Source organism: Momordica charantia (genome assembly GCF_013281855.1).
Source record: "Momordica charantia cultivar OHB3-1 chromosome 5 unlocalized genomic scaffold, Mcharantia_2.0 BLBB01000005.1, whole genome shotgun sequence".
Lineage (NCBI taxonomy): Eukaryota > Viridiplantae > Streptophyta > Magnoliopsida > Cucurbitales > Cucurbitaceae > Momordica > Momordica charantia.
In genome coordinates this window covers 2522756-2538363 of record NW_028275163.1, presented here as the reverse complement: position 1 = coordinate 2538363, position 15608 = coordinate 2522756, and the positions used below count along the sequence as shown (strand labels likewise).

General features: G+C 35.7%; 1 protein-coding gene across 1 annotated transcript; it reads left to right on the top strand.

Annotated features, from left to right (window-relative positions):
- The first annotated feature begins 770 nt into the window (after positions 1 to 770).
- On the top strand, positions 771 to 15177 carry KEA2 (K+ efflux antiporter 2). The gene is made up of 21 exons (XM_022291786.2): positions 771 to 1036; positions 1426 to 3163; positions 3574 to 3745; positions 3826 to 3916; positions 4344 to 4480; positions 4573 to 4632; positions 4735 to 4854; positions 5635 to 5703; positions 6139 to 6204; positions 7629 to 7718; positions 8634 to 8738; positions 8856 to 8984; positions 10812 to 11021; positions 11328 to 11477; positions 12758 to 12811; positions 12924 to 12982; positions 13429 to 13495; positions 13569 to 13745; positions 13926 to 13982; positions 14490 to 14564; positions 14690 to 15177. The coding sequence occupies exons 2-21, from the start codon at positions 1530 to 1532 to the stop codon at positions 14810 to 14812; spliced, it is 3645 nt and encodes a 1214-aa protein (XP_022147478.1). The 5' UTR covers positions 771 to 1036; positions 1426 to 1529; the 3' UTR covers positions 14813 to 15177.
- Positions 15178 to 15608: the final 431 nt, after the last annotated feature.

Genomic DNA, 15608 nt, shown 5'->3' with positions numbered 1-15608 from the left:
ATTCCTATGTATTTTACAGTACAAAATGTTGTAAGGTTAGATAGCGGTTCATGAGAATAGTCGAGCTGCGCATAAACTGACTTGGACACTTGCGGATATTAAAAAAGAAAAGAAAAACCGTGATTAGACCAAGGTTTTAAATGTCGATGTAGATGGAAATATCGAAGTCTCAATTTCATGGAAATATCGATAATAAGTCGATGTTGATAGATACTTCTGTAAAAGTTATAGAAATTAAGAAATTGTAAAACATATTTAAATTAACAAATAAATATTTTCATATTTCTAAATATGTCAAAAAATAATTAATATTAATATTATGTGTATATTAGTGACATTTCGTTAATATTCTCCATATTTTGTCGATTTTTTTTATATTAGGACAGAAATGTCAATTTATCCTCACATCAATGTCGAATCCATGAAAATAGATATTTAGAACTATTTTTTACGTCGATGGAAATGTCTGACATATCGACAGATAATTAGAACCAAGGATCATGTGGGTCCTTAACTCGTAACTTGTAAGATACTAATTTCCGTGGCGCTGTCGCTGACAGGGGGTCTCGCTCTCAAACCAGTCAGTCTCCTTGTGCTTTTCTTTTTCGTTATATCATACATTTCCCGTGCCGCGCGCGTGCGTTCTTCCATCGCGGGGTTGCATCCACGCGCGCCAAACGCGCGTTGCCAGGTGCCTCTTTCATTCGGAATATCCAATACCCCGCAAACGAATCAACGATGAACCCAACCCATCGCCCAGCGAAAGGCCATTTCCGTAAAATCACGAGAAATATCAAAGAGCCGCTGCTGCTGCTGGCTTTCTATTTTTCTCGGCCAATTTTTCATTTTCCCACCATCCAAACAAAACGCAATTCACTACAAAAGTTTCTCTCTCATTTGTTTGTAATTTCTTCATTTCTTCCTATTTCTCACAATTGCTGCTGCAGTTCCACTCTCTCTCTCTCTCTCCGGCGAGACTGTGATAGCCGGAGCTTCGTCAGACGTCTCACCATTGTTTTCTCAGCCTTCGGCATCGGTTAGCTCACCTTCTGTATTGAAATATAGCTAAATATGTCTGAATTAGTTTGTTTAGGGATACAGACGTTTGGTGAATGTGTGTTACTAGCTCATGTGTGTCTGTGTGCATCGATGGTTCGGTGTTGTGTTGTTTTTCTATTAATCTACTTGCTGCAGTTGGATTTGATTGCATTTCTATGTACTTCAGCATCCGTATCAGCAGTTATATGTGTTCATGATTGATTGATTTGAATTGAATGCACGAGTGACTGACTCAGATGAATGGAACGATGTTCATGTCTATGAGTTAACATGCATGATTATGGTTTTAGGGCTGTAGCGGGACCTGATTGATAGTCTTTGGTCTGTATCTGCATTTCACGAGCAGTGATTGATTTTTTTCTCCAGGTGTTTGACCGGATGTCAATGACGGCTGACTGACTGGCAATCTTGGTACTAGTATGTAATTGAACACTGGGCTTTGGAAAGACCTCTCTAATATTCCTGGAACTATGGATTTATCTTGTAATATTTGGAAACAAAATGTGTTTAGTGAAAGAACGTATTGCAAGACATTGGACCAATTTGGTCATAGCAATGTGCTCAGAAGTAGAATTATTGATGCCAAGTTGATCGGTGGTTCAAGAGTAATGTATAAAGTGCCTAAGAAGAGAAACAGATTTATAGCTTCCAGCAATTCCAATAATTTGAGTCTGGTTTGTGCTAGAAAGTTTGACAGTGTTTTGCAAATTTTTAAGCACAAGAGATTCTTTAACTGTACCAATAAGATCAATGGTCGAAGGATGGGGATGGTTCACTCAGAGTGTCAAGGCAATGATTCTTTAGCATTTATTGATGGAAATGGCAGAAATGTTGAATATGTAGACAATGGTGATGAAAGCTCCAGTTCTGGGCCTACTGATGGTGTAGGGTCAGATGGTTCCAGAGAAGCTGGTGGAGAATTAGAAGCGGCAGAAACGGATGCACCGACTGTGGACGAGCTTAGAGAATTGCTGCAGAAGGCTATGAAAGAACTGGAAGTTGCAAGACTTAATAGTACCATGTTTGAGGAGAAGGCCCAGAAAATATCTGAAGCTGCAATAGCCTTGCAAGATGAAGCAGCCCATGCTTGGAATGATGTGAACTCTACTCTCGATTCTGTACAACAGATAGTGAATGAAGAATATGCTGCCAAAGAAGCTGTTCAAAAAGCTACCATGGCTCTTTCATTAGCAGAGGCAAGGCTTCAGGTGGCAATAGAGTCATTGGAGCAGGAAAAAGGAGGAAATGATTCTCCGGAAACTGCAATAGTTAGTGAGCGGGAGATTGATTGTAAGGAAGAGGAAGAAGTGTTGTTGATTGCTAAGGAGGATATCAAAGAATGCCGGGAAAATTTGGAAAACTGTGATTCAGAATTGAAGCGTTTACAGAGTATAAAGGAAGAGTTGCAGAAAGAAGTGGATAGGTTGAATGAGTTGGCTGAAACAGCACAGCTAAATGCATTGAAAGCTGAAGAGGATGTGGCAAATATAATGCTTTTGGCCGAGCAGGCTGTTGCTTTTGAACTTGAGGCTGCCCAAAGGGTCAGTGATGCTGAAATAGCATTACAGAAATTGGAGAAGTCTTCATCAAATTCGTTTGTTGATGTTTCGGAAACCACACAGGGGTTAAATGTTATCGAAGAAGTTGTAAATGAGGAAAATAAGGCAGTCATAGGAATTTCTGGTGATATTGCTGTTGAAATGGATAGGGATGTGGCATTTAGTGCTGATTCCTTAGCTGTCAAATCTCTACCGGGTACCTTTTCAGATTCTGAAGATTCGGATCAACCATATTACTTGAGTGATAATGAGAATGGAAAATTGAGTTCAGACTCCTTAAAGGAGGTTGAATCTGGAGCAGAAAAGTCTATTTTGAGTCAAGCAAAAAAGCAGGAAACACAGAAGGATTTGACCAGAGAAGGCTCACCCTTAAATGCCCCCAAGGCTCTATTGAAAAAGTCGTCACGCTTTTTTTCAGCGTCATTTTTCTCTTTTACAGGTGATGGGACAGAGTTCACTCCAGCATCAGTATTCCAGGGTCTCCTGGATTCCACAAAAAAGCAATTGCCGAAGCTAGTTGTTGGATTAGTTCTGTTAGGAACGGGGTACGCCAGAACATATTCTTTATCATTTATGCATTAATTTCTATGAGAGTATGAAGGCTCATAAAGATAGTTCTTACAAATATATTGCTAATTGACCAGTCTAGCAAGCATATTTCATCTTACTGGCACCAGTATTATCCTTCTCCAGGAATCTTAGAAAGAAGAGATTTTTGCCTCCGGTTTGTATTTCTTACAGTAACAGTAGCTGACATCTCGACCAAAGTAAATAAATAAATGGTAAACTTAAAAAAATTGCTGCCATGTGAAAAGCAAATCAACTTCATAAGCATGAAATGTAGCCACTGGTATATAGTTTTCCTCTATGGACAATACTCTGCACTTTCGTTTTGCTGTTGTGTAGGGAGAAGAGATTGGTTCATATAATCACTAGATGTTGAAATTCATCGCAGGATCACTATCTTTGCTACTCGAGCTGAAAGGAATTATCAGATGTTTCAGCAGCCTGATGTCATCACCACTAGCACTGATGAAGTTTCCTTGAATACAAAACCTTTATTTCAACAATTAAGGAAACTTCCTAAAAGAGTGAAAGAGTTAATTTCCAAGCTTCCCCATCAAGAGGCATGTTCTCGTTGATCCCTTCCAGAGTTGAGTTTTTTTATGGTAACTGTAACTTGTCATTATCCATTCTAAAACTTCAGGTGAATGAAGAGGAGGCTTCTCTCTTAGACATGCTATGGCTGTTGCTTGCTAGTGTTATATTTGTGCCAACATTCCAGAAACTTCCTGGAGGTGAAGATGCTCTTTGAATAGATCTGAGTTTCCTACCTGCCTTTCCTGCTATTTTCTTTCTAAATTATTTCTTAATGTCATTAGGTTGATTGCTTCGAAGTTTTAAGTTTTATGAATACCAATGTCACTGGAAGTTTTAAACCTTTAGTTGCCAAGTAGTTATTTCTTATCTTCTATTACATTAATCTTTTTTTGTGGTCTACTATGTTTTAGTGTTTTCCATTACAAAAATGAAAAACTACAGAAGGAGCTAGATTTTATACTCTTTTTACTGGAATTGTAGTCATAGAAAATGTTGCCAGGCTGTTTCACAATAAACTGTGCTGAGGCATCTAGGTTAGCTTATGTAGGTTTTCAGACAAGTTTATATACATGTTTGTCTCTATATTTTCGACCAATGGTGTATTTTAACCAATGTGCTGTATAGGAAGTCCTGTCCTTGGGTACTTGGCTGCTGGAATTTTAATTGGGCCATATGGTCTCTCCATAATCCGTCACGTGCATGGAACAAAAGCAATTGCTGAATTTGGAGTTGTTTTTCTCCTGTTCAACATTGGCCTTGAGGTGATTTTTTTTAACTAAGTTGATTTTGTTTCTATTCCTTTATTTATCAAGCATTATAATTTTAGAATATTGAACCTAAGTTCTCGTTTCAGTTATCAGTTGAGAGGCTAAGTTCCATGAAGAAATATGTTTTTGGGTTAGGGTCTGCACAGGTGATTGTGAAATTCCAATCTTTACATTCATGAGGCCAAGTTGGCCTGACTCTAGTCGGTAAGTGATCTACCATAGGCATTTGACCGTATTCAGAAATGCAGGTTTTGGTTACAGCTGTAGTGGTTGGCTTAGTCGCTCATATTGTCTGTGGGCAGCCTGGTCCAGCAGCAATTGTCATTGGAAATGGTTTGGCTTTGTCATCCACTGCTGTTGTTCTTCAGGTTTGATCATGGATTTGTATTTGGCTTCAAGGCTGTAGCATTTTTTCCATTATACTATAACTTTTTCAATTCATGGATAATAAATTTTTATGTTCTGTAACTGTGATATTGCTACAATTCTTGGATGGAGTTGTGCCGAGACTAACTCTGAGTTATTTGAATCTAAGCTCAAGGACAAAATATTCTTCCCTGTTCATTGCTTATCTTTCTTTGTTAGTCTTGTGGAATTTTCTATAATTTGACTGTTTTTTGGCTGCTAGTGGTAATTGCAACGATTTTATATCTCGAATATTAAAGATAATGAAGGAAAGAGCATTAGCCAATTCTTGTGATCCCTATATGCTTCTATTTTCTCACTTATCGAGTACAAACCTGTGTTTTGTAGTTATTATTATGTTTGCTAATTATATGTTATGGCAAGCTAAAAGTATAGTCATGGTATTCTTGTATAACAAAAAGTAAAGAGAGTTTTTTTTCCCTGTCTCGTAATCTTTCCTTCCCCTACTTATAAGCTTCTTAAACAGAATAAAAACTAATGTGAATTAATTAATTTTCGTGTTGTCTGATGTAAATGGTCCAATCACTTGTTTTCTCTAAATCAAAACTAGCCATCCTAATAACCACCCTCTGATCCTGACTTATGGTTGGTTTATGCATCACCCTTCCAGAATTCAGCCAAATACTAGCTTTATAGTTGATTCGTATTGTAGGTTATAAAATTATAAGCCTAAACAGGGCTTTTTGGATGGTTTCAGCTTTGGTCATGCTCTCTCTTTGCAGGTGTTGCAAGAGCGAGGTGAGAGCACATCACGACATGGACGTGCCACATTTTCTGTCCTACTATTCCAGGTATCTTGATTATTTCAATCAGGAGATAATTACCATGCTAGGTGATTTTATGATCCTTACACCAAATTTCATTTTGCTTTTATAATTTTATTATAGTCAAACCCATATCAACTAGTTTTGTGTGAAGATTTTGATTGCATAATGTGCAATGTGCTCGATGTAGCTCACTGTTTCCAAAGAGCATTTAATGCTTTGAGCTAACGAGAATCTCAATCTTGTCTTTGTTATTTTGGGGATCTGTGGTTCTATTAACTGGCCTATTTAGATTTCTTTTTTTGTTGATGTACTAAATCTGTAATGTTGAATGTCCTCTGATCTAGTGCTCCGATGGCCAGTTTCATTATGTTTAGGCTGGACAAAAATAAATTTATATCAAAATATTTAGTTTTTATTGTTGCTCTGGCTTTGAGTTAACTTTCTTTCCTCCATGTCCAGGACTTGGCTGTTGTGGTTTTGCTGATTCTCATACCTCTAATTTCACCTAACTCATCAAAAGGAGGGGTAACCACTTCCAATCGTAGTCTTATATATTTTATTTCTTTTCTAAATATGGCTGTGACAATTATTTATATTTCTTTTCTAAATATGGCTGTGACAATTATTTGAACATTCTAGGAAATAAAAAATTGGGGCATCAATAAGAAATGGGCAGTATTTTATTTTTTATTTATAATTTAATCTCATGTAACCTTATTATGCAGTTATAGAGTTCAAATTTAACACTATCTTTGTGCTCTCCCTTGGTCATTTCTTTTCTAGAAGCATGGTGTTGGATGTCTATTTTGTAAACTGTTACTGAAGTAGTACGCTAAACCCCAAGTGTTGGATGTAGTGGTAAATTGCCATGGCGATGATGGTCTGTACCCTAATGAAAAATAAGAAAATAGGAGAATTTAATATTAAGCACCCTCCCTTTGTCATTTTTTCTAGAAGCATGGTGTTGGATATCTATTTTGTAGATTGTTGCTGAAGTGGTACGCTAAACCCCAAATGTTGGATATGGTGGCAAATTTCCATGGCCATGATGGTCTGTACCATAATGAAAAATAAAAAATAGGAGAATTTAATATTAAGCACCCCTTTACATTGTATTCACTATTTAAATACATCTTTAACCATTCCCATTGTATGCTTGATTATAAGAACCTCCATTTTTCATGATTTCACAAATCAAAGAATATGCGAATACACAACTGCTAGACTTAGACTACTCCTCTTGCCACCTCATACATGCTAGTTAGATTTAATGTACCACTACCACATACTCTACTTGGTTTTTTTCTTCCATCTTGGTCACTGGTTGAATTCATTTTTCTTTCTTTCTAATAACTAAAACTAGAAAACGAAGAGAACCACAAAGGAGCAAATTAAATGCCCAAATGACTAATTTCGGAGTAATTGGAATATATTGTATTAAGTTAGTTAAACTAAAGTACTTAAAGTGATCGTGGTACAGGGGATTTATTGAGTGGTTTGGTTTTGGTTCAAAACCTTTTGATCAACCTATCTGGACAAGTTTATTTGATTTAAAAAATGTTACAGTGTTAGTGGTAGTCCCAGTTCAAACCTTGTGAGAATAGGAGGATTTCTGGACCAAAGAAGGAAAAGTAGTTTATTTGTTGACTTTTATTTATTTATTTTTAATTCTATTAAATGCAAGATACGAAAAACAAGATGCTGTTTATATCTTGTTGATCTAACATTTTTATATAAGACTCATTCATTTTTGTATCCATCTGCTCTTTACTGCTTTCTGTTAGATTCAGATTAGACTCAAATTTTTCCTCCAGTAATAGTAGTTTTGGTCTTAAAACCTCGTTTGCATTTATTTGAAACTGAATATATGACTCCTTAATTTTGGGTGGGTAAACTCCCTGGAATGTGTTAACTAAAATATAAGATCTATATACTATGCTCTTTTTCAGATTGGTTTTCAAGCCATTGCTGAAGCTCTTGGCCTGGCTGCTGTTAAGGCAATAGTTGCCATTTCTGCCATAATAGCTGGTGGGCGCCTGGTAGGTGGAGATTTTATTCTTTACAGCGCTGAAGCTCTTCTCCTTCCTGTTGTATTCTTTTTTCGTTGAGGAAAGGGTTCTTTTGTAGAATATGATATCTGCTAGAATGTTATGTTGCCATTTAAAAAATGCCTAATTGTTAGAATAAATGTATGATTTCAGTTCTTAGTGGAGCGGGGGTGTTTTTTGAGAAAGTGTGATATTTGCGGTCTCCCTCTGGTTATCTAAAAAAACACCAGCAAAGAGTTCTGTAATTTGCCTTCCCTTTTCTACTTATTTGTCTCATGGCTGACTGGAGAATCTCTAGGCCCCCCTCTCCCTCTTACGGATTCTCTTTTCAATACATATGTTCTACCTAAAAGTTATTTAACTTAACATTAAAAATGCTGTGGAAACTTCCCTCAGAATCATTGATCATTTCAAGTCTAAACAATATTTCTTGAAACCACATTTCCTGTAAAATTGCCGATTTAAAAACTGGACAAGAACTCTAATTGCAAGGAGTTATATAATGTTAGAAATTTGATGAATTCTTAACTTCATGCTGTTGAAGGGAATGATTTTTGAAGCTTCTATTATTTTTTTTAGATAAGAAACCTTGTATTAGGTCAACTCAAAAGAGGAACAGCCTAAGGGCTGGGGTAGAGGAAACCCCACCCAAAGAAGCTATACAAAAGCTTTCAAATTGTGAACGAACGTGGAAAGATTGTAATTACAAAAAAATTTGCTATAGCTAAGACACCACCAAGAAGTAGTGTGGTGTACACATTTTTGAAGCTTCTATTAGACACTTATATTGCAGCAATTGTTATATTACTTAAAACAATAATAATTTAAGATATCAAAACTTGTATCGTGTGCTTCTATTTATTATTTCTGATTTCTTCTTCTTGTCCTCTTTCCTCCTAATTACAGCTACTACGACCAATTTATAAACAAATAGCTGAAAATCAAAATGCAGAAATATTCTCCGCCAACACACTCCTTGTCATCCTTGGAACAAGTCTACTTACTGCCAGGGTACTGCTTTGCAATTAAATTTTTTTTTCAGTGTACTGAAAATATCATTTCATTTGCTTATCATCATCATCTTCTTTTTTCTTGTTGGGTTCTCGTTTATGCATCCTTTGAGAGCAGGCTGGACTATCAATGGCACTGGGTGCCTTTCTAGCAGGTCTATTACTAGCAGAAACGGAATTCTCCTTGCAGGTTGAATCTGATATTGCTCCATATCGTGGCCTCCTATTGGGTCTCTTCTTCATGACGGTAGGTACTTCATGCTAGTTACTTTTTTAAGAAAAGCTGTTGATGTCCTTATATTGGACTTTTTAGGTTGCAAAAAGTAGTGGATATGAAGAACACTTGGATCTTAGCTGTATTAGCTGTATTGAGATTTTCTTTAAAATTATAGATTTTTTTATGTTAACAATTGCCAGGGAATAATAATAGACGTATTAATAGAAATTAAAGGAAAAGAAGATCCAAGGGGGAAGATAAAACATCTCCTCACTTGCCCCAGCCAAAGAAATGGCAATAAGACTTCCAAATTGGAACTAATTGAAAACGGGAATGAATATGAAAATTTATAGCTAAAGAACTCCATATATAAGCAAGGAAACGACTAAAATAGAAAAGGAAATGGACCTTTCAACTAGTGACACCAGCAAGTTTTTTTGGTTCCTCGCACCTCAATTTCATTACATAGGAAATTCTAAATTCAAACTTTGCAACGTTATTCTTCATTATCCACACACGTTGATACCTGTAACAAAACCAGCATTTGAATTCACACATACGGAAGTGTGAACAATAAAATAAAAAGAAATCAAGTTAAGCTTTTACACTTAATAGTGGTTGATAAAGACAGGAGATGAGAATGTTGGATAGGGATAAAGATGGATTAGCTAAGTTTAAACATCCTAAATATACCCATTGTTTGTATTATTTGCTCTGAAGAAGAACTCAATAGCTTGAGAGCCGTAGATGAAAAGTTCTGGTATTTGTGAATTCATAAGTTCTGGTATTTTTATTTTCTTTCTTTCTTTCTTTTTCTGAATGAAATACAAACTTCTTACAAGATTCTGATTAATGAAAATGAATAAAAATTGTTCAAAGGGAAGGGAGAGAGAAAACGAAAAAAAGAAAGTAGAAAGCAAGAACCCAAAGAGGGAGAAGGAACCCTAATGAACAAGATATATAAAAGACATGAAAGACAAAAAAGGGAAGAAAAACTTTAGATAAATCTGGAGCTTCAAACTTTCAGAACAAGCCTCCCACTCGCAAGGAACCACCTTCATCAGAATTTAAGGATCTTTAACCTCAAGAATATCTTCAAAAACAACTTCAGGAAACAAGGCTTTGAATTCTGAAAAAATTTTGCGCAAGCTACAGCAATCTTACTATCACGAACAGCTTCAATCTCCAACTTTTTCCTTGAATGAGCTTCTAAACAAATGACCCTTTCTTTGTTAATCCTTTCTAACTCCATGTTTAGAAAAGCTAACCAAGCATTGAGATCAATGGAGAAGACTCCTGAAGGCTCAAAGAGAATGAATCCTTGTTACTGATTTTGTGGGAGGAGGAATGAGGATCCATTGGACTACTGAAGAGAATGAAATACCAAGATACTTTAATTTAAACACAAAGGCGGGACCTTTAAAAACAACTCTTCGGATTCAAAACCGAGATGCTCCTCGCGTTCCAACAAGATTTAAACGTACAAACTTTTCAAAAACCGAACAGCCAACCAAGCAAAAATAAAAGCTTCTGCCCACAACACTTTCCAATGAGAGATAATTCTTCACTTTTATGTAACTCTTCTAGAACTTGTAAATTAATAAGTACTGTGTTCTTTGTGAGTCCAACTACGAGTAACTAAAAGATACACTACTAAATTGATTTATTATCACAATAGAGTGAAGATGCTTTGTTGGCCCTACAACATCGTACATAACTGGTTAAGAGCTCTATATGCAAGAATTCTCATAATATCTAATTGATTAGTGTTTTAATTGTACTTATAGCATTTCTCTTCTGTATTGCATTCGTAATTACTGATTTAACACTATTTTCATGGTTATTTGTGACTTTCAGGTTGGGATGTCTATTGATCCAAAACTTCTTCTTTCAAACTTTCCAGTTATCTCGGGGTCTTTGGGACTTCTTATTGGTGGCAAGACTATATTGGTTGCCTTGGTTGGTAGGCTTTTTGGCATCTCAATTATATCTGCGTTAAGAGTTGGACTGCTTCTTGCTCCTGGTGGAGAATTTGCTTTTGTGGCATTTGGTGAAGCTGTCAATCAGGTTATATTCACATAAATCACATCATTTAGCTGTTAGATGGATTTGAATGCTTTGCTTTATTATCCACGAACAACTTTTCTTGCTATCTTCTGATTTTTATGAAAATCATTTATTGTAAGATCAAAGTTGCTAATTTTCTCAAAGAGCTAAATGATTCGAACCTTTCTTGTAATACTTATTTCTTTGGATGATTGTTCGTTTTGTTTTGCCCTTGTTTTTGGTAGGGTCATTTTTGTACTTCCATTCTTCTTATGAAATTGATTATTTTACCAGAAAAAAAAATTTGCTAATCGGTGTTTTTTACAGGGTATAATGTCTTCTCACCTATCCTCCTTATTGTTTCTTGTTGTGGGAATTTCAATGGCCCTTACGCCGTGGCTAGCTGCTGGAGGTCAGTTAATTGCTTCTCGTTTTGAGCAGCATGATGTTCGGAGTTTATTACCTGTTGAAAGTGAGGTAAACTGCTGGAATATTGAACTGGCATGGTTTAATTATTCTCATTGGGTTCTTCTATAACTTGACTAATTTGGTAGTTTGAAACATAACTTTTTACTTAATGCTGATTATTATTTATTACAATGTGTATAAATGAGATGAAGATAGTCTAGTTGGTCTGGATATCCTCAATTCGTGATGGTTATCTTTTTCTTCAGAGGTTGATAAGATTGATTCCTGGCGATAGCCAAATTAGGTGGGTGAGGTGACCAAGTTCTCTAATTCTATATTTTCCTTAATAGTAAATCTAAACTACGTGGTAAGTTAAGACTTCTATAGGAGATCACATCCCCTCTCTCCCTTCTGTTCATTTTGGGGGGTGGATGTGTCAGTCCTTGATCTATCTACAACAATTTCATTAAGGGAATAAAATTGTGCAAAGGGCAATACGCATAACCCAGAAAATCACAAAAGAATCCTCAGAAGAGAGCTCTAAGTGGAGAATAGTTATCAACAATCTACTAATGTTGTCAGAAAAGACCATATTAAGGCCGAAGCTATCCGGCAACCTCCACCGAACTAATCTTGTAAATGGGCAATCCTGAATGAGTAATTTGTATCTTCCTTAGCTTGTCTGCGGTGCACACATCAACTAGGAAAAGCACATCTATAAGGCTGCCTCTTTCAAATTTAACGCTGGTACTAATTCCTATAAAAACGAAGCCTTAAAATGGATTTCTTGAGATACTTTCTTCAAGTTCTATTGCACATCTCAGGAGACTTTTCAATGGGAGAAATGCTTTTAAAACATAGACTATATATTTAGTAGAGAGAGGCAGATTTATCTGGGATCTGAACTTTAGAATCTTTAGAACCAGAGAGGCAATTGGGTTGCATTTTTGTTATTTTGGAAGACACTGGATTGGTGATTCCCTTTTCTTGAAGCTTTATTTTCGTGATACTGTACTTCCCCCCCAAACATCAAGAACTTTCATGAAAGCTTGAACATAGACTGCACAGTTATCTTGTTGAGTTAGTGGAGAATGGAGATGCATACAATCTAACCAAAACATCCATTTTCATGGTTTCTTCCTAGGCTTGGACACGTTTGTGAGAAAAGGAGTTGTTTGGTGAAGCATTTTTTTTTTTTTTCCAGTTTTCTTTGTTTGAGTTCAATTTATCATACTATTATAAAAGAAATTTTAAATTGTTAAAAAGGTTATAATTACACATTTTGATTCATGATTTTATAACTTAGTTTAGTTACAAACTAACCATGGCTTTTCTTGTGATTTCACCAGACCGATGATTTACAAGATCACATCATTATTTGTGGATTTGGACGAGTTGGTCAGGTCTTGTTCTTGTACATAGTTGCTAGATAAAAGTTGTTTTGAACTTTACTATAGGTATTATTATTATGACATTAACCACAATATTTTACGTTTCTTTCTTCATCACCCTCAGATAATAGCCCAGCTTCTGTCCGAGCGACTGATACCTTTTGTTGCTCTTGATGTGAGGAGGTATTTGGCGCTAGAAAATAAAATTCTTTTATTGGCCTTACAGAACAACCAAGTCTTATGTCTTGATTTTGTGTATATGCATGGCATTCTTTACCTTTTGGAAGAAAATAAATGTATCATTGAAGTTTGTTGACCTGATTTCATGCACCCACCACTAAATCATGTATTTTAGTATATTTTAAGTTCTTAGGGCCTCTGATATTCTAATGCACAGAATGATACTTCTCAGTATATCCTCAAGAAATAGATGACAGGTTTCTGAGGAGATTATTTTACACAGAACTAGTCAGTTATTTATAATCAATAATTCAATTCAACTATTTTACAAGTGAAGAATGAACGACAATCTTAGGATCAATTTGGAAATCACCATTTTTAACTTTCGTACAATATTTATTTTGAGATTAGAGTTTGAAGTGAAGGTTTCTTGTGTTTTGTTCGTTCAGTGATAGAGTGGCAGTTGGACGTGCCCTAGACCTTCCTGTGTATTTTGGAGATGCGGGAAGTCGAGAGGTAAGGAATTTCATATGAGAAACTATGTTCTTGGCTTTCTTTATGTTAAAACATGTTTTATGTCGGTCACTAGGTTCTTCATAAAGTTGGAGCTGAAAGGGCATGTGCTGCTGCAATAACTTTGGACTCACCGGGTGCAAATTACAGAACTGTTTGGGCTCTGAGCAAGTATTTCCCTAATGTTAAGACTTTCGTTCGAGCTCATGATGTTGATCATGGCCTTAATTTGGAGAAGGCTGGGGCTACCGCGGTATTATTTTTGAATCCTTAGACGATGTGATGCTGAGTCTTGAAATTTTAAAGTACCATATGTTTCTTTTCTTATGATCTAACGTACACGGTATATTTAAATGGAAGGAGTGAGTGGTCTGGTCCATTTATGTTGCAAATTTTTAGTTACATCTTTGCCTATGCTGAAAAACACTTGCAGGTAGTTCCAGAGACGTTGGAACCAAGCTTACAGTTGGCTGCTGCCGTTCTTGCTCAGGTAATTACGCTATTGTGATGAAGTATTACTGGTTAAAACCAAATTGATGAAGTTTTGGTACCTGTCAGCTTTCTAGTCGTTATTGATCAAAGCTAAATTATAGTTACAAAATATTTTAGGAACCAATAAGACTATTAATTTGTACACTTAACACAAAAAAAACATCACAAGCACGAGCCATGTTGTTGAAGACCCGTTGATTTCTTTTCTTCTAAATGTTCCAAAAAATAGTTCTAGTGGCACAACCCCAAATGATTTCAGCTTTCAAAACCACCCTAAATCTGCAAAATCTTGAATTTAGCACAAATGTTTTAATGATTGAGACATCTACATTAATGATCGTGGAGTGAGCCTTTGGCATTTAGATCACCATCCAAAACCATAATATGGGGAAATTTTTTTTCTGTAATGACAAATAAAAGCAATGACAAGTTTTTCTTTGTTAGAAATACATTTGAAGTGTTCTTCATGATTTTTGGATCCTAAAGTTAATTGTTTTCCTTCAAGGCTAAACTACCCATGTCAGAGATTGCTGCAACAATCAACGAGTTCCGATCTCGACATTTATCCGAGCTTACTGAGGTACTTTGTCCTTATTTTCACACATAAATTTATCATTGATGCATCTTCTGAACCCCGAAACCTTCTATAAGCACTAGTAAAATATGGGTGGGACTTGATCTTACAATTGTAGTCTGCACTTGCAGCTATGTGAAGCTAGCGGAAGTTCGCTCGGGTACGGGTTTTCTCGAATCATGAGTAAACCGAAAATTCAAACATCTGATTCTTCAGATGAGAACCAAGTCACTGAAGGAACACTGGCTATATGATATCAGTGGTATCCAAAAAGGAAGGCAAAAATCGTTAAAGAAAAGGGTGGACTAACAATTTCACATTGGTATAAAAGTGTACAGAAACTTGGATGACCACATTTTGCTCTATAATTAATTTTGTTTAATTTTTGCCATGAAAATTAAAATGCTGCTTCCTTATGCTGTGGACTTGGTTGGAAGAGGAACTTTTTAAACCCTCTGCAAGACCCATGGGAACATCACAATTATACACAAAACTTAGATTAAGCACTCTATATTTTGTTTATTATTGTTGTACAGTACAGTGTTGCATTCTGTACACATTATTTGCCAGTTTGCTTCCAATGTTTTTGTATCACATTCCTTTTCGGTTTCACTTTTCATTTCGTTTCTTGTTAACTTCAAGTTGAATTACGAGTTTGGTTTAAAGTGTTGAGTTTAATAGGTCATTGAATTTTAAAACGTGTCAAACTTGTCTGCTTAACTTTTGATTTTGTGTCCGATAGGTCTCTAAATTTTATAAGGATCTAATAAGTTTATGAACTTTTGATCTTTTGTCGAGTCACTCTCTAAACTTTTAATTTTGTATATCCTTGATTTGTGCAACATTTTTTAAAATTTACTGAATTTTGTATCTATTAGGATTTTAAACTTTCAATTTTATGTCATGGACTTGTGAAATTTGATATATGTTCAATACGTAAGAGTTTTATTAGACACAAAATTAAAAGAAAAACACTTGCCTCCTCAACGAGAAATTTTGTTTTCCTCACCATTAAATGTTCGACAACTAAAAAGAGAGAAATGCAAAAAT

What these genes read in the sequence shown, in the direction of transcription:
- KEA2 (XM_022291786.2), top strand. Translation starts at nt 1,530, where the DNA reads ATGGATTTATCTTGTAATATTTGGAAACAAAATGTGTTTAGTGAAAGA. An exon ending in TGTTCAACATTGGCCTTGAG is followed by an intron (nt 4,481 to 4,572) that starts GTGATTTTTTTT and finishes TTCTCGTTTCAG; the next exon opens with TTATCAGTTGAGAGGCTAAG. An exon ending in CCACTGCTGTTGTTCTTCAG is followed by an intron (nt 4,855 to 5,634) that starts GTTTGATCATGG and finishes CTCTCTTTGCAG; the next exon opens with GTGTTGCAAGAGCGAGGTGA.